The sequence below is a fragment of the Anopheles ziemanni genome, chromosome 3 (assembly GCF_943734765.1).
Source record: "Anopheles ziemanni chromosome 3, idAnoZiCoDA_A2_x.2, whole genome shotgun sequence".
NCBI lineage: Eukaryota > Metazoa > Arthropoda > Insecta > Diptera > Culicidae > Anopheles > Anopheles ziemanni.
Genome location: NC_080706.1, coordinates 59,414,881 through 59,433,680, shown reverse-complemented (window position 1 = coordinate 59,433,680; position 18,800 = coordinate 59,414,881). Strand labels below are relative to the sequence as shown.

At 41.7% G+C, this 18,800-nt stretch overlaps 3 protein-coding genes across 3 annotated transcripts; all 3 read left to right on the top strand.

Annotated features, from left to right (window-relative positions):
• Nucleotides 1–1,797: 1,797 nt before the first annotated feature.
• LOC131287479 (probable chitinase 10) lies at nucleotides 1,798–2,791 on the top strand. Its single transcript, XM_058316528.1, has 2 exons — nucleotides 1,798–2,375; nucleotides 2,479–2,791. Exons 1-2 carry the CDS (start codon nucleotides 1,798–1,800, stop codon nucleotides 2,789–2,791), a joined length of 891 nt encoding a protein of 296 aa, XP_058172511.1.
• A 4,600-nt stretch (nucleotides 2,792–7,391) lies between these two features.
• Nucleotides 7,392–10,537, top strand: LOC131285128 (peritrophin-1-like). The gene is made up of 2 exons (XM_058313989.1): nucleotides 7,392–7,827; nucleotides 10,176–10,537. The coding sequence occupies exons 1-2, from the start codon at nucleotides 7,392–7,394 to the stop codon at nucleotides 10,535–10,537; spliced, it is 798 nt and encodes a 265-aa protein (XP_058169972.1).
• A 2,322-nt stretch (nucleotides 10,538–12,859) lies between these two features.
• Nucleotides 12,860–15,925, top strand: LOC131285127 (mucin-2-like). The gene is made up of 3 exons (XM_058313988.1): nucleotides 12,860–12,866; nucleotides 13,000–13,568; nucleotides 13,778–15,925. Exons 1-3 carry the CDS (start codon nucleotides 12,860–12,862, stop codon nucleotides 15,923–15,925), a joined length of 2,724 nt encoding a protein of 907 aa, XP_058169971.1.
• The last annotated feature ends 2,875 nt before the right edge of the window (nucleotides 15,926–18,800 follow it).

The following is an 18,800-nucleotide window of genomic DNA, read 5'->3' as shown; positions in this document are numbered from 1 at the left end:
GTAATCATTGTATAGTCTAAACAGTAACAGCATAGGCAAACAGCAATGTAAGGGCACAATCTTATGTAAGCATAAGAATAAATACAAAGTGTATATGAAGTGGTGAGATACACGCCAACTATTACAGCGAACTACATATTGTTACGTAATCGATCGAGACAGCTGCTTCATTGGTCATGATCGGTCCAATGGCATTCGGTTAAAGGCGTTAAATAGCGTTAGATGACACGAGCATGACAAGGAAGAAGAAGCAAGGATCGATCGCTCTCACTCCTTACTCCTCACTGGATAACCACATGATGTTGATTTCGGTACAGGCTAATACCAATTGATCGGGTAAACGCCCTGTGGTGAAGCCAAAGGCTTTAGTGGCTGTATTAATCTATTTCACGGCCCCAAGCGCTACGGTAAGCGGGGCCTTCCAGACATTTCCATTACGCTAAATGTTTCTACACCAAAGAGAAAAGTTGGACTTATTTGTTTTATAGGAGCTTGTAATCCATCATTCATGTTTACAATATTATCATAAACCTTTTATGTTTATCAATAGGAATACATTATATAAAGTATTTTTTACTAATTCGGATGCATACTTTATAACCCACTAGCAGATTAATCCAATTTCATCCGGGTAGAAATACATTTCAAACGGAATAGTGTTTTCAATCAAGAAGAATCAAAGCTACAGTTCTCAGTTGACTACGCATGTGATATGATTATTAACCTGCAAAACCAGTTCAATAGATTCTAAAGAGGATCCAAAGGCTATAGAAATGAGAATTCCATTCGAAGCAGTTCCAATGAATTACAATTTGAGTGCATCGAAATGCAAGCAAATGATAACCTGAAGGATGCAGGGGCTAATGAATGTTGCCATTATGTTTTACAACAAGAAAGATTTTCATCAAATACATTCGCAGGTTATATGGAGTACATACATATAAAATATGAACGGTATAAACAAACGTATGGAGACAATTAAAATAGTTAACACTTAGTATTGTAATGTTAATAGAGAATATTTAATGTAAAGAGCAAATAGCTACCATAGATCTTTGGCTCCGCTCATAGGTAGATATGCCTCTGGCTGTGAGAGCCATCGTTCTTTCTTATTGCAGCTTTTCGTTCTTAATTTGTGTTTCATCGATCGCAAACAAGTTAAACCGTATGTTTACACATATGTATAGTTACAAAAATGTATTTGCAATTCACGAAAACAATACCGATAAAACTGCTCGCATGCAATAAAATAAAAAAAAGGCTCAAAGGGTCGCAACTTTGATGTACTTGCGAAATGCATCACTATGTTCCAGTACAAGATGGAAATCAGACGTCATACATTCTACCTCAAGAAAACTTTGTGCCTAACAATGGGAAAAAACAACGAGTTCGTATTCCAATCATACTTGGAATATAGCGCAAAAAAATGCATTTTCCTTCATAGACGCCAAAAGCAATAGACCTGAATCGGTATTTTGCCCTGATAGCGCGATCGTGCAGAAACGATAATTTCAACTCAGATACGGTTCCGATAAATATGTTTACCGAGCTTTCCAATTTGCAGCTACACCATGCCACTTAGGACTATCAAGCCCAAGTTGACCGTTGCTTCCATATCGCTTCAAGGGCGGGAGGCTGATTCGGAAATAAAAAGCAATTCTTTTAAAGTGAAACATTTCATAACGTTACACAAACGCGCTCTGGACGCAAACGAGGTCATTTTTGACCGGGTTGTGTAAACAATAGTTGCAGGATTGTTTCATTTAATACCTAACGTTCCGGTCTTTCACACCGGCCATGAACTATCTAGCCGCGACCCTATTCATCGGAATCGTGAGTGTCACGGTGGCGTTCGATGAAGAATGTGTCGGTAAACGCAATGGAGCCACATTCTCGGACGAATACAGCTGCAGTCGGTACCGCATCTGCCTCGGTGGATACATCTCACGTGGGGAATGTGAGGCCGGCCTTTACTGGGACAACTTTCGGCGACTGTGTCTCCCGGCGGCGCTAGTACAGTGCAGTGCAAAAATGCCACCGATTGTGCCCACCACAACGTACGCTCCACCGACCACCGATGACACCATTCTCGATGTGAACGACCAGAGCCGACCTGATTTTCTGGCGGAAGAGTACAGTTGCCCTGCGCAAGGCGTCCTGAGCATTCCTCATCGGCGCAGCTGCTCCCAATACGTGCTGTGCTTTGACGGAACTGCAGTTCTGCAGCGTTGCGCTCCAGGGCTCCATTTCAATGCTGCTCAAAGTGTGTGTACACTACCGGATCTAGCATACTGCGACCTGCAGGAACAAGTGTGTCCCGAAAAGGACGACCCTTTCAAGCTTGTGTTTGTCGCTGACCGGTTCGACTGCTCCAAGTAAGTAGGAAACTGTTTCCACTTCACACCCACAAAAGCCAAGTTGGCTACTTTGTATATGTAGTACTGCAAACTGAACGTCTCCCGATATTCTACTCCTCAGATACTACTACTGCTACAACGGAAAGTTCCACCCGCACAGTTGCGCTCCCGGACTGCACTGGGATCCGGTGAACAATTGGTGCACCACGATCGCCGAATCCAAGTGTATGAATTTCACGCCATACACCGAGGTGAACGAGCCAACTCTTGTTCCCAAGAAGGTCAGCTGCAAGGATGATCAGGCACGCTGGGTGAAGCATCCGAAAAGCGAACGCCATTACTACCTCTGCTACAAGGGCAAGTCAATGCTGAAGCGTTGTGACGACAGTCTCGTCTGGGATGAGGCAACGCACTCGTGCAATTTTCAGCATTGAACGACTACACAAACAAACTTTTACATGATAAATCTGTGCTAATAAACTAATAAAACCAAAAGGAAGGCAAACGCAACCATATCATTTCATTTACAACTGTACAATATTATATTCACTTCTGATTAAATACAACCCGGCTGACAGAAATTCAAATTTTTTGCTGCTGTCATGTGCTTCCAGCAAGAGTACCAGCAACCTCCCAGCAAGTCAAAATTTGACGGATCGCCCATGTATTGCCGCACACATTTGCATTGGTTTGCTTGGTGGTGTGAGTGAGACTAGCTCGCGTGTAGGTGTGTGTGTATGGTGTATTCTATGAATGTGATATTTCGTTCTACCCGCAGAATGCTGCGGTGAAATTAAAACATTTGCTTTTTGAGAATTAAGTCATCGGATGTTTATTATTCGGGTATTTGCGATGTTTTCTGACTTACCAGTGTAGAGATCCGGCCTCTGCAGTGTACTTGCCGTCCCAGAAAGAACCAATTCTTAACAGCATATGCGATCCAGCTCATGCACCATTTGACGCATTCTTTAGCTTTACTTTTCATTCCTAAAAGTAAAAAAAAGTTAGAATGTTACTGATTTAAAGACCTAGATTTCCATCATTTTCATAAGTTTATTAGTTTTTTCTTACCTCAACAGTATTAATGGCACGATCATAACACTTGATGCTCAATGCACTTGCGCCTGCACTCTGAGATTGCTATGACCAGAATGCGCAAATACATGATGGTGTGGTCGCTCCAACAAGAAACACACTCACATATCTCAAATACTATTCGTACGTAAGTACGGGCGCATACGCGAATAAAGACACAGTAAGCATATTGGGGATAGTTTGGCAAAGGATAGAATATGCATAGGAAGCATTCGCACCCTCTCTCTCCCTAAGAAAACGACCAACGCACACATTCTCATTTCTAATCATAGAGTTAAGGGGGGGAGAAGTATAGATTGTTGGATGCGGGGACCCAAAACCATTATGAGCTGACATTTTTCGTCAACCGGGAAATAAACAATTTATTTTTATTGTTATCTACCATCAAATATCTTTCATCCATTTTCTGTGGGTGGCAAATTGTTCTTAACTATCGCTAAATATTCTAACCAACATGAAGACTAACAATTCTGTAACTACTTGTCCCACGACGTTGACTTTGAGCACGCTTCAATGAGCAATTGAAATATCTAGTTTGTAATGAAGAATTAGTCTACTTATAGCAATGCTAATATAAGCTTGCAATTTTAATAGTTCGGGAGCGTTTATTTCATACTTACGTGGTAGATAAAAACTTTGTCCAATTTTGATGTATTTTGAAAGGAGATTCTGTGTTGCAGTGATTTCATGCGTGCTGTTACACTACATCGGATTTAATTTGTGTCTTACAATACGGCGTTGCAGCTCTCACAATGTACTCCCACTATTTACGAGTGAAATGCTATAACCGATACGTGTAAACTTCATCCAAAAGATTTTAACGGAACAAACGGACACAGTTGGATGCTTGCTTGCAGGGGCAATTCTTCAACAGCCGAAGTGCCCCTGCAAGAACACAGCCTAGCTATCCCAGTGCCCAATACAGGATAAGGTAAGGTGAGGCAATATGTGTCGCTGATTCCCAAATTTTCGTTAGTTAATTGATTTCTCGCAGTCCCACAAATAAACATGGGGTATGTTTTTCTGCTGTTATTTAACTACGAAGAACGGTAAAATCCCAAATGGGACCTCGAATTATTATTTAAACCATTTTTTTTTCAGAGGACGGCGTTGTGTCATCAATCTAATCACAACAAATGCTATTCATGGAACGTTTATATCTTTTCTCTTATTCTTATCTTATCTCTATATATATAATTCTTGTGTCACGGTGTTAGTGTTCAAACTCCTCCTAAACGACTGAACCATTTAAACTCAAACTTTGCACACACGTTCCTTAGGTATAAGAATAGGTTTTTAACTATATCTCATATCTGAAAATTTTATACTTTCTTAATTAATTACAATTTTCTATCGTCATACAACGGTTTGTTTGTTTTGTTTACATTCAAGCAATGACACAAAAAGTGAAGTACAACAAGTACATATAAACGGACACAGCAACATGCCTTTTGACACACTGTGGTGGTGAGTTCAATACGTAGGTGGTGAGTTTAATTAAAACAAGTCGTTTCATATAAGTGACGATAGTAAAATCTTTGTTAATTTTTGGTAATAACAACTAATGTTGTTAACTGGTGGTAATAGAATATGTGTGCAAATTATTGATGCTTAGAGCAGTGAGAAAACCTTCTCATTTACCAGTGTTGTGAAAACTAATTTCAGTATAGCTACTACAGCGAGGCTATGAACTCGCGAATAGGAACGAGCATGCTTTTTCGTCACGTATACATGCAATCCAAAGTGGCGTAAGTTTTACTGTTACCAGAACAAAATGCGGCGCATAGTCATGATATAACAAAACGTGTGTTCAAACATTAATGTCGCTGATAAACTCTATTTTACAATTACATGTATTTAGTCCAACACGCTATGATTAGTATCGAGGATCTTTGCATGGTAATTGAAAATTTGCCGCTAAGTTATTATTATGTTTTAAGTTCGCCGAATCGAAGTGTATCTAATTTGATGGACACTGAAATAAGTCGTGAACTGCAGCATAATATTGCAGTCATGTTGGATATCGTTTCTCACAACGTATCAATGTTGACTGATGAACAAACATACGTTTACGAACGCATTATCATGGCAGTATGAACGGGACAAAGCTGTATCTTTTTTTGGATGCCCCAGTCCGAACTGGCAAAACATTTCTCACATCGCTCTTGCTTTCCAAAATACGAACATACAATTACATTGCAATACCAGTTGCTTCATCTGGAATTGTAGCTGGAAATGGAGGTAGAACGACGCATTCATCATTTGGGCTACTTCTAAACATCAATAGGAACCCAAAAGCCGTATGAAACATCAAAAATCAATCACTCATGGCCTAGCTCATGGAACAGTGAAAAATAATTATCTGGGAAGAATGCACCATGGCAAAGAAGCATTCTCTTGATGCGCTGTACAGAACACTCAAATACGTGAAGTGTAATAAAGATTGTTCCAGTAATACAGTGGGTCCCTGCAGTACGCTATTCTCGATATACGCGAATTCGCAATACACGATTTTTTACAACTGACAGCTCATAGGGTTGCTCGACTTCTGATTCTCCTCTCAGGTGATTTCAGGCAAACTCTTCCCGTAGTGCCACGATCCACCTATGCTGATAAGATCACCTGAACTTGCCTTACTCATCGGTGTTGTGGAGCAATTTTGAAAAGCTTTAGCTAAGCATAAACAGGCACGTCCAAATGCTACAGGATCCATCAGCTTCTACTTTCTCCAAACAGTTATTAGACTTCGGCAATACACCTTAGCAGATTCTTAAAAAGCTCTAATAGAAACCCGATTTAGAAAACTAATATGTACGTCATACATGGCTTACCAGGCGTACATAAAACATCGTTTATTCGATTGGTCTGCTTGATTAATAACAAAATAAGGATGATAATCATTAGCAGCCTCACTATAAGCTTATTACGACGTAAATAGTGTAAATACAATGAAATTAATGTACTTAAGAAATATAATGTGACTACATATATTTATATATTTAAACCAATTTTTAACAACATCAAACGGGTCAGCTAGTATATCTATAAAAATGAATTTTTGTATGTTGGTGATGCTAAAACTCAAAATCGGCTTCACAAATCTTGATGACATCTTCGTATGGTTTGTTCCTTTTTACCCAAGGAAGGTTTAGGAAAAAATAAAATTTGAAAATTCCCAAAGAAAAGCCGGAAAATGGGAAAATTCGGTAAAAACGACTTTTTCCATGAAAAAAAATAAAAATTTTTTTCTCTAACGAAAACGGTTGGACTTAACCCAACGAAGTTTTCTGATAATTTGTTTCTTTTGGCCCAATAAAAACAATGCATGTTAGAAAAATCCTTAGGACAAGCCAGAAACCCCGAAAACTCAAAAAATGCTTTTTTCCTGAAAAATTGAAACTTATAAAAATGAGTCTTTGTTATGAAAATGAGAATTTCTTATAAAAATGAGACATTGCAAATATCTTTTAGCTCCCTACAAATAGAAAAACAGGTCATGCGCAATCATCAAATGAGATAATTGTTTCCTTAACTTAAAAAGTTCTTTGGGTGTATGCTATAAAATTCCTCAATATTAGCATTTTAGTAATTGGTTTTGTCAGGTTTGCTCTGTATGATTCAGTGGTTTATTTTTTTTTCGTAGCATATTCGCTCTACGTTTTATTTGTTTTTTCTGCCACGGCCAGTTGGCATAGATATTTCTTCGCAGCACTTTACTCAGTTTCTTGCTAGTTGTTTATCACTATGTTCATCGCAAGTGAAAGTAGTTCAATGATAACACTATTTTGGGCCACCTCAATTTCAAATTTCCGTCTGACCGTAAAAAGGTGAGTGAAACACTCGGCGACATACATAAACGTGCTCGCGACGAAAAAACTTTCAGTATTGTGACGGACTTCATCACACGAACAAACCATGGTGCGCCAACTAATCGTTACAATGATTCTGCTGACAATATCAATTTCTGATGCTCGGTCTCAGCAAATTGAAACGAGTTCCATGTGCGAAGGCAAGGAGATCAATTCATTTGTGCCTGATCCAGAAAATTGTAGCAAGTTTTTCCAGTGCAACGGTGATACATTCATACACGGCTCTTGCCCGACAGGAATGTTTTACCACCAGCAGGATGTGTGCAGTTTTGATGACTCTGATTGTTCATCATCTACCGAACCACCAACAACATCTAGCTCTTCTTCGACAACTGATGAGACGAATGTAACGAGCAGTACTGGAATACCTGAAAAATCTACCACAACAGCGGCCTCGACCGATCCAGGGCAACGGTGTGCCGATGTTGATCCAAACCGTCCCCATTTTATCAAAAGTCCTACCCAGTGTTCCGAATACTACATCTGCGTTGACGGCAAAGCAATTCTTCAGAAATGCCCAGAAGGAAAATACTGGAGTGCAGAGTATTTCTATTGCGATGATTCGAAGAACGTACCATGCACTTTCGATCGTGTTCCAAATCCGGAGCAATTCTGTAATGCTAGTACTGTGGAAGAAATCTCGTTCACTGCCAGTCCAACAGACTGCGGTGAATATTATATATGTGTGAAACGCCTACCCTTTCTTATGCGATGTGCCCCAGGAAGTCAATGGAATGATAACAACAAGCAATGTGATGATCCAGGCATCGCTGGATGCAAGGTAAGAAGATAATCAGCTATCGTTTAGAAAGCTTGAATCCAAACTTCATCTTAAATAGATATATAAAAATATAATCAACTTTCAAGTCCCTTCAATTTGAGATGTAGATATATAATGTTTAATGAACATCGCGCAGACTCAGACCAACTAACCGCCACTTAAATGATCGCTTATTATTTCCCTCATTTAGGTTATCAACACATCGCTAGATGACCTTAACGTACTGTGTTCCACCAATGGCGAGTCCTTCGTAGGTCACCCTAAATATTGCAACCTGTTCATCTTCTGTAGAAATGGGAAAGCGTTTACTCAACTATGCCCATTCCTCACAGACTGGGATACCGTCACTGAACGATGTCTTCCCCGCCATCAAACTAAATGTTCTAAACCACGAATACATTAGTGGAACAATCTGAACAGTATTTTAAACAAAAAAGTATAAGAAGAAGGAAACTGAACCAGTGAGTCCTTGTTTCAAACAATATTTTTATGCCAAGTGTTTCATATGCATTCAATTAAAAACCATTGTATGAATCACGAATTGCCTTGATTGATTTATTAATACCTTTTCTCAATGCGTAAAATGCGTTATAAATATTCATATCTTATGTACAAACATTGCAATAATTGCAACGAAAGAAAAGTAACCATAAACATAACATGAACTGAAGAGATTTTGGTGCTGATATTGCGGGTTATACAAAAACTGTGATCATCTTTTGAAATTGAATTTACCAATAATAAAGCTAGAGACACAAATTTCTTAAAATGCATATTATATGCGTTACTACCAACGACGTTCTCAGTGAATTGAATATTTTAAGCCAATATGACATCAGACAGATAATACATTAATTTTATGATGCGCTTAAATCTTAAAATATTTTTCAACAAACCTTCCAAACATCGTAAAACCGATGTGATCCGTCTAATTTCTCTACAGACTCCGAGAAAAGTTGTCTGTTAGTGTGCTATCAATAAAAATGTTAAGAGAAATAATGGAACAATTTTTAATCGCGGGTTTTCATTATCAAACATTTCGACAAGCTCTCCAACAAAAATACACAAAATGATTTTTATTCTTTTTCCACACAAATCGCGGCATAATCTGCTAAATCAGCCTTGAGTTATAAATAACTCGTGATTTATTTGTTGTTCCTCAAACCATGTTTTTGGTGTTTACTTATCTAATTTTAGATACGGTTGCGAAATGGTTTTTGATGGATCTTTGCTAAAGCGCAATAACAGTAAAAAGATAAACAGACCGGAAGCAGCTTTGGACCAGCTGATATCTTATCATATGTGCATTTTTGTGCCGCTCTTGGGTTGATGTACTTTTTCCGCTGATAAAGGAAACTCGAAAGCGACTTAAAATGTGATATCTTAAACTGTAGCAAAACTCAACACCAGACACTGGGCAGTAGTTCTGAACATAACAAAAACCACCTGCTGCCATGTTTCTGATGTTGGACCTGCCATTATATACGTTCATTGAAAACCTATTGGCAACGGTTAGATGTTTTTTTCTGAATGAGTCTCCGGTAGCAGGTATCAATCGAAAATGACCATGAGCAGTGTGGCGGGAAAAAACCCGAAAGTGTACGTGCAGTACACACGACACGGTTATTCGCACCTGGCCTTAAGTCAGACAAACGTAACCATGAAGGTCGGCGCTATGGATTCATTTTGAACCATCAGAGAAATTGACGACTGACAACACGATTGCACCGTTATGATAGATCACCCGTCGCTTGGATGATGACAAACGATCAATGGTTGTGTATATTAAATGCTCGGGTGCTTGGAGAAATGACTGCAGTTCGTCTCTACCAGTCGACGTTGAAGTTCTCGTGATTGCAGGGATGGCGACCGGAAGGAACTCTTCAACCGTTACCACATGGTGTAGGTTGCAACTGATACTGCACCTATTGGTACTTCTACTGCTTACGGTTGTCAGCGCACAAAATTTTGATCCCATGGTGGTTTGTCAAGGAAAGCCAGACGATACCACTGTAATGAACCCGGTGTCCTGCCAATTGTTTATGATCTGTAAAAACAATTACCCGTCGGAATCTGGTCAATGCCCAGACAACATGCTGTTTAATGCCGAAATGGAATACTGCGATTTTCCTGACAACGTTGATTGCGGTACTCTCCCGCGGCCACCCGGGTTCGAGCAAGCATCAGAAGCTACGACACCTCAAGAAGCTACGACAACAACCATCCCGGAAGCTTCAGAGGCACCGGGAGAGTCCTGTCCCGCGGTCGACGATCCAGTGGTTCCCACGTACCTTGCGGTGTTCGACGATTGCTCCTCGTACATCTTGTGCTACCATGGTAATCCTTTGAAGATGAAGTGTCCGATAGGATTGGAGTGGAACAGACAAGATTCGATGTGTGATACACCACAAAATGCCAAATGCCAGGTACATTGAATAACGGATAAGTACACTTTCTTTCATTCATCTAATGAATGATTATCTTTTTCATTACAGGCAATTTTCCAGGATCCTTTCGGATGTCCAGCTACAGGAACCGTAATTATTGCACATCCATATCAATGTCAAAAGTATATCTTTTGCCTGGAGGGCATATCCTGGGTACAGGTGTGTCAAATGTTTAAAATTTTCGACCCAACTGAAGGTGAATGCGTTTTAGGGACATGTTAATAGCGTTAGCTTTAAGTGGTAATAAATTTTCGACGCTCTAGCCATGTTTAAAAATATCACAGAAATCAATAAATAACTTGGAAATCGTTTTTATTATGACTTATAAAACGCCTTCGCAAAAGTTACCCTCATCTACCGTTAACCAAGTGGCCATACTTTTCTATTATATTTCACCAAGACACAACTTTTCTGTTTCATCCACGCAATGTCCCACATAGAAGTTGAATGTCTCGAGAAACGGACAAGTCTGCAGATAGCGTACTCCATACAGGCAATAGTAGAACAGTCGACAATCTGTCGGATGAATCTGGAGCGCACGAATGTCCGGCGGACATTCTGATTCCGGAAATAGAATTGGTAAGGCTCCCTCCGTGTCGGGCATGTGTGTGACTATCGGAGGTCCCATCGTAGGACTTAGTGTAGGCTCTGGCGTTGTGGAGCTAGGAGTAGTCACCGGAGTTTCGGTGGCGGGTGGTTCTGCGCCCTAAGAAGCAAGAAAATAAATTATCACAAACGACTTGGCTGTACCTCAGCGTATCTTTGCTATCAGTTATACCGGACAAATGACATTTTCCGCCAAATCACAACGGGAAGTCTGATCATTCCACAACGATCCGCCCGGGCAGTCGAAGAGTGTGACGATACCTTCACGACACAAGTAGAAGTTAAAACACTCTGGACCAGCGGAAAAAAATTCATCTCCTGGTTCACACGGTGGCTCGTTTCTACCCTGAATTGGATTACTCGAGCCTTGGTAAACCAACCAGACAAAGAACACGAAACTCAGATATCCTTTGCGGAACAAAAGAGAATTAAAATTTAAGACTATTAAACTTCTACTAACAAAACCAATCGTAGCAATTACTTACCCTTCATACTGTATGTTATTATGGTTTGTTGCGCTTTTATAGCTTGCTGGAGCTTCCGAGGAGAATTGCTCCTGTTCAAGGTTTCAAATCTGCAAACACACTATCGTATCATTTTCCGTTTACTTTATATATATCTATAAATTTACATCGAAATATGGCTGCCAACCGGTTGATGAATCGAGGAAAACATCGACGATATGGTTCTTTCTAACTACACTTCCTGACAAGACAAAAAACGGTCGGTTAGCAAAGATAACCGCTGAACCGATACCTTTGTACCATCGTTTAGCTAAACGGGGCTTCCCTCTTATCTTTGCTGCGTAATCGTCGAGGAATTTAATTGTGATATCTCCTATATGTATGGTTCTCTAAGGCAGTGAGTTTTTTCTCAATGAGTATGATTTCAAGTCTATCAACAATGCTGGTCGCTATTAGTTGCAATTTTTGCGGTAAGCTTATCGATTCACAACTGTCTTATTCCGTAAAATAAAGAAAAAATGATCTAAAAAAAAATTTCTAGATTCTTTTTAAGGCGATGGTTAAACTATTAACTTGAATGATTTTGCAAAAATAAAAACAATGTTTCTACCTTGCCCATCAATCTATGTATTCACATCGGACAACTGCGAATAGCACCCTTATTTGGCATGTCTATTTCACTTCATTCGTACATGCTAGTAGCGTGGTATATGACGCTAGGTAAGTTATATGACCAATTGATGCTATCAATTATTCGAGTCGCTGATTTTTCTTGTCGTACGTTCTTAAGATCGTTTAACCCCGTCTCGGAAGAGAATTCTAAAAACGGCACACTGTTTTTGTCCGACTGGGGGGGCTGTCATCGTGATGGACTGATAATGGTACAACTAAAACAAAAAACAACTAAAGTTCAGCTTAAATCACGAGACGTCGCCTTAACATCGCCACACAGCGGACGGGAAACCTACAGCCTTAGATAAGAAACATATTTTCACAGTACTGTTTTATCTAACGTGAACCTTTTTATCCTTGTACGTTGATATCTTTTGCCATAAAAATTGACCACTACGAACCGAGCGTGACCGTCTATATAAGGCGTAGCCGATCGGTTTCGGGGCTGTATTCTCTAGGAACCAGTGGCAACGTTGTGATAAGGAAATTTCGAGGCTTGACGCCACCTCCATTAATTAAATAGGAAGTTGCGAAAAAAACAACCGAGACGGGACAAGTGCCGTGTATCATGATAAGTGAGTTTTCGCAAGATGTCCCCGTACTGTGGCAGCACTCCCGATTGGTGTAGTGTTACTGATAAAAAGCTTGCAGTCGGCCATTATTGAAGTGTTTCTCTTCTTTTTGCACGTTTTAACGTGTCTTCTGCAGGACTAGCAGTGGCGCTATTCCTGTTGGGATGCGCAAGCGCCCAGACAACCAGCACTGCATGCGTTGGTCAGCCCCAGTACACTTTTGTGGCCCATGAAACGGACTGCTGGAGGTATTACACATGTGTCAATGAACAGGCTTTCCCGCAAGAGTGCCCGGAACCTTTCATTTTCGTCCAAGCAACACAGATGTGTGACTTTGGTGATCGGAACGCGTGCGTCAACTGTCCCCCGACCGGTATCCATAATCTCCCAGTAACAGGCTCCTGCACACAATTTATACAGTGCATAGAGGGAACGCAGTTCCCGCGCGAATGTCCACCGGGTACGCAGTTTGATACCGTCGCAGGCCAGTGTAACATCGCATCGGTTGTTGGTTGCGTGGCCCTGGATTGTCCAGCTGTGGACGACCCGCAAAACCCCGTCATTAAACCGGATCCAAATGACTGTCAGGTGTACTATATCTGCATTGGTGGACAAGGGGTTGAGCAAAATTGTCCCCCAGGAACGCGGTTCAATCCGACTCTTCAAGTTTGCGATCTGGAGGCCAACGTTGTCTGTCCAGCAACAGTAAGTGTAGTGTGAACTATCAGGAGTCTCTTGTAAAAGTGTAAAATATATCTGAATAAAAATCCATTGTATATAGATCGCACAACAAGCACCATATAAAATTCGCCATTTGTACATATTTCAACCATTTTTCAGTCTTATCCTACACTAGATACTAGATCATCTTTCTGCCCTCGTCCTAACCTTTAACATTCCTTGCAATTTCCCAGCCCGCCCAACTAGGGACCTCGAATACGTATCAGTGCCAGAGCAATCGAGGCATGACCTTCGAGCCGCTACCGAATAGCTGCACTGACTACATAATGTGTATTAATTCGGTTCCCTACGAAATGTCCTGCGCTCCCGGTAAGTCCTTCGACAGCTTAGCCAGGCTCTGCATGGATACCGCGCAGGCCAAATGTCTGCTCGACACCAAGTTCCTGTGTGCAGCTACGACCGTTGGCATCAGTACCGTCGCCTATCCGAACAGTTGCTCCAAGTATCTGTTGTGTATCTATGGTGAAGCGTACGAAATCGAATGTCCTTCACACGAGTTGTACGACAGCTTCAAGCGCCGTTGCGTACCGTCGGCAGAAGCACTATGCTCTAACGGGCCACCCACACTGCCAGATCTGAAGCCATTTGCTAATCCTTGTGCAGATAACGTCGGGGTTAACAATGTACCCGATCCAAGCAACTGTCAACGGTATTTCATGTGCATCAATACGCAATTTAGGGAGGTCACCTGCCCCGGTAATCAGATCTTTGACATCTACTCAAGGAGCTGTGGCCCGGTCATGCACTCAACTTGCATTCGAGACATAGATGCGCCTGCAGCACCATCACCCCCACCACCACCCCCACCGCCTCCCCAACCATCACCATCACCAGCACCCACCCCCGTCAATCCAAATAATCCCTGTCGTAGCAATAACGGAGTGAGCTACAAACCACACCCAACCGACTGTTCTCGATACTTCATGTGCATGGATACTCAACCATTCGAACAAAGGTGTCCAGCAGGTCAAGCGTTTGATATCAACACTGAAAACTGTCGTGTACGGCAAGGTGCAACCTGTATTGTAGATGTTAGCCCATGTGCCGACAATGTCGGTATTAGCTACAAACCCCACTTGCAGGACTGTGGTCGCTACTACATGTGTATGGACACACAATCCTTTGAGCAAACATGCCCATCGGGACAAGTGTTCGATGTCAATACAGCTACCTGTGGCTCAACCCAGACATCTACCTGCATTCTTGATCAACATCCAACTGACCCAACTCCCCCTGTGCCAGCGCCTGTACCCACTATTCCTACGCCAGTTCCAACTATCCCAACGCCAGCTCCCACTGTTCCTACGCCAGCTCCATCGGCTCCCAATCCGTGTGCATCGAACACTGGAGTGAATTATTTACCGCATCCTCAGGACTGCACACGATACTACATGTGCATGGACACGACACCTTTTGAACAAACATGCGGTGCAGGCCAGGTGTTTGACATCTTTAAGGCTACCTGTGGGCCAACTGGGACTTCCACCTGCATCCTAGATCCAATCAATCCGGAGGATGTACCGAAGCCTCCTACGCCACCTCCAAGCATAAATCCACTACAAGGATGTTTGGGTAACGTTGGGATAAAAAATGTACCCCATCCTACTGATTGCACTAGATTCTATCTTTGCGTCGACGAAATGGCCTTCGAGCAACAGTGTGGACCGAATTTAGTGTTCGATATAGAATCCGCGCTGTGCGATCGACCGGAAAATTCCATTTGTGTAGAAAACATTGCCACACCTCCCACGGCTGGACCAGGCGATGCACCTGCGCCACCGACTCCTCCGACTCCAGCGCCACCCACCATTCCTACTCCGCCGCTACCTACTGCACCTACTCCTCCAGTGACTGAGGACGAAGCTCCAACGGCTCCCACTGCCGGGCCAGTCACTCCCGCACCTGAAATCCCCACCGCACCAACTCTTCCCGGCCCAACGCCCGCTCCACCAGGTGAGGTACCTACCGCTCCTACACCAACATCCGAAGTCCCTACTGCACCCACACCAGCTCCCACAGTTCCAACTCCCGCTCCTACCCTCCCGCCACCGACACAGCCTCCTCCAACACTTCCTCCCCCAACCGTTCCTCCCCCAACCATTCCTCCACCAGTCCCTACCCCTCCTCCACCACCCACTGGCAACCCACCAACCTGTCCTCCGGGCGAACTGTTCTACTATCCCCATCCCGACTGCACACGTTTCTATCGATGTGTTTGGGGTACGCTGCACGTCATGACCTGCCCTCCAAACTTATTCTGGAACCAGGAGCGTGAGTTCTGCGACCATCCGTTCAACGTGAACTGTCCTTCACTTGGATAGGCATGAAGGAGCATGCACGTTGCGTTTATTATTAAAATGTAAAAGGGATGTCACAATAAATGCCACCGATTCCAAAACCATCCGACATTTCTCAGTTTTCTGTTTCAAACGAAAAAATAAACCAATGTTTCAAATATACTAACTTCACAGGAAAGTTAAATGGTTTTCTAAAATTCTAATTCTTTTTTCTACATTTGTATACTTACTACTGTTTCTTGGTTCTCAGTTGGGATTCAAATCTAAGAAACCGAGAGAGTTCTTCAGAGCTGATGAATCGATCTCATGTCAATATTCACCTTTCTTAAAAAACATCTCTTCTTAAAGTTAATAAAAAAAACATATGAGCTGTCTTTCTAGCTAAAGGTACATTTTAATCGTTGGCTACAAGGGTGTATGTCTGTAGTCGGCATATTTGATCATCCATTTTTCCAGTACGCGTTGATTTTCTTAATTACCCAAACCACTAAGCGAAAAGTGTGACGAAAAAAAGCTAAAAAAATCACAATAACCTCCAATCCGGATAAACTGCAAGCAGATCGTCAGGAGTAGTGTTGTGTCAAGTAGCTCTTTTCATTGAGCAGAGTAGAGCCTGCTCGCTCAATTAGATGAGCAGAGCGAGCCACCTAGCTCAGCTGCTCAGCTTGTTACTGAGCTGAGCTGTTGTTACTGAGGTGGCTCACCTACTGAGCTTGCTCACCTACTGAGGTGGCTCACCTACTGAGGTGGCTCACCTACTGAGGTGGCTCACCTACTGAGGTGGCTCACCTACTGAGGTGGCTCACCTACTGGTGGCTCATCAAACTCAGTTGTGCGGTGGCTCAGTAAACTCAGTTGTGCTGGTGGCTCAGCAAACTCAATTGTGCGGTGGCTCATCAAACTCAATTGTACTGGTGGCTCTTTAAACTCATTTGTACCGGTGGCTCAGTAAACACAGTATGTTTTATGTCCATGAACCGACAATTGAGTAACATTGTAAAACTGATAAGTTAGATGGTCAAACATGTTCGTTTAATGCGGTTGGTAACACGTTAACCGCCATGTCAGTCCCTGGGGACTGACCGTTTCCGTTGGGTGAAGTTTTCGTTCACGCCACGTAGGTCCCTTGGGACTGACAAATCTATAAGTCGTGGCGGTCGATCAGTGTCGGTCCGCCAGTGTCGGTCCGCCAGTGTCGGTCTTAGGCAAAGTTGAAGGGTAAGACTTTCCCCTTCGTGTCCTCCTTCTTGTCTCTCCTTAGTTTTTGCAGGCCGTTTGCTCTGAGCGAGGCGCGGATATCGCGGCGCGTTTGGGTTATGTTTCTTTTATTTTTATTCTCTTTGTCGCACTTGTACGGATTGCATGCGCGTATGTGTGATTGTGCATGGGTCTATTGGACCCGTTAGTTTTTTTGGGTTATGTTTTTTTTTGTTTTTATTCTCTTCGTCGCACTGGTACGCATTGCGTGCGCGTATGTGTGATTGTTTACGGGTTTATTGGAACGTTTGTACCAGCTTTGTTTCTATAAACTGCGGTTACTTTTTCGTCTCGTTTGCGTTTGAAGCTTATTCGTGTTATTGCTATTTTTTAATATATTTGTGCAGCAGAAGCATGTAGCGGAAAGCATGACAGTAAAAATAAGGATGTTTTATATTAATGATTTGGCTCTAATTAACGTCGCTACACATCTGTACGGATTTTTACGAAAAATAATCAATAAGGTCCGAGGCATGTAAAATTACACTGGGCCCAAAGTTAATCCGGACGCTCAAAAATGAGCATGCGTCCGACTTTGTGCTCGATTTTAGAGTACTTAGAACTGATAATAATGATGTTTGTTCATTACATCTTCTTGGTGCACCTTGCTACGAAGTACGTGCAAAAAAAGGTTTAAAAAATCCTCCAAAAGCGGCACTATAAACAATAGAGTGGAAAAGGTCAGAATGTTGACGGCCAAACGTAAAGTCGGATAGTTTGATTTCATCGTATTTTTGTTAGCTAAAGTGGTATGTAAGTAAGGTTCGATACATGATATTTGTTATCATCGATTCAGACAACTCTTGCGCATCGTTAGAAGCTTCCGGATGATTCGATTTCGATTATTGAAGTTTTCGTTGAAATATGCGTCACACAACTTTGCTGGAACGAAAAATCATCATTTATCTATCATAACGAATCTATCATAACTATCATGGAAAAAGTTTTCAAACATATGGAATTAGCCTTACATTAGCAAACTATCAGTTTTAGACATCATTAAATAGTATAAAACTTCAAAAAGTATCGCAAAATCTCCGAAGAACTGCTCTTTTTTTGTGCTGCTAATCTGATCCAATCAAAAACAACAACTTTTACACAACAAATTCAATTGAAGGAGAAAAAACCTACATTCCGAATTACAAACAATTCCATTCACAAGCAGATCAAATCAACAAGCAAGTCGAAAAAATGCTGAAAGACAACATTGTAGAACATTCTGTCTCAGTATACAACTCACCAATTCTTAAGGTACCGAAGAAATCAGATGAAGGAAACAAAAAATTGAAATAAGTTGTAGATTTTCGACAGTTAAACAAGAAAATCGTGACTGACAAATTTCCATTATGAAGGCTTAACAGAATTTTAGATCAATTAGGAAGAGCCAAGTACTTCAGTATTTTAGACTTTATGTCAGGCTTCCATCAGATCTCTCTCGACAAAGACTCGCGAAGATATACAGCGTTCTCAACTCCTTCAGGCTATTACCAATTCACAAGAATGCCATTTGGACGAAACATTAGCCTAAAAAGCTTCCAAAGAATGATGGCAATACCCATGGCCGGGTTGACACCTGAACTCGTATTTGTATATATAGACGATATAATTGTTATTGGATGCAGTGCACAGCATCATATCAGTA

Excerpts from the sequence above, each read along its gene's own strand:
- LOC131285127 (XM_058313988.1), top strand. Across the intron at positions 13,569-13,777 it reads ACGTTGTCTGTCCAGCAACA|CCCGCCCAACTAGGGACCTC; the intron begins GTAAGTGTAGTG and ends GCAATTTCCCAG.
- LOC131285128 (XM_058313989.1), top strand. The coding sequence starts at position 7,392 with ATGATTCTGCTGACAATATCAATTTCTGATGCTCGGTCTCAGCAAATT. Across the intron at positions 7,828-10,175 it reads CGTTGACGGCAAAGCAATTC|CTGGTCAATGCCCAGACAAC; the intron begins TTCAGAAATGCC and ends ACCCGTCGGAAT.
- LOC131287479 (XM_058316528.1), top strand. The coding sequence starts at position 1,798 with ATGAACTATCTAGCCGCGACCCTATTCATCGGAATCGTGAGTGTCACG. Across the intron at positions 2,376-2,478 it reads GACCGGTTCGACTGCTCCAA|ATACTACTACTGCTACAACG; the intron begins GTAAGTAGGAAA and ends TCTACTCCTCAG.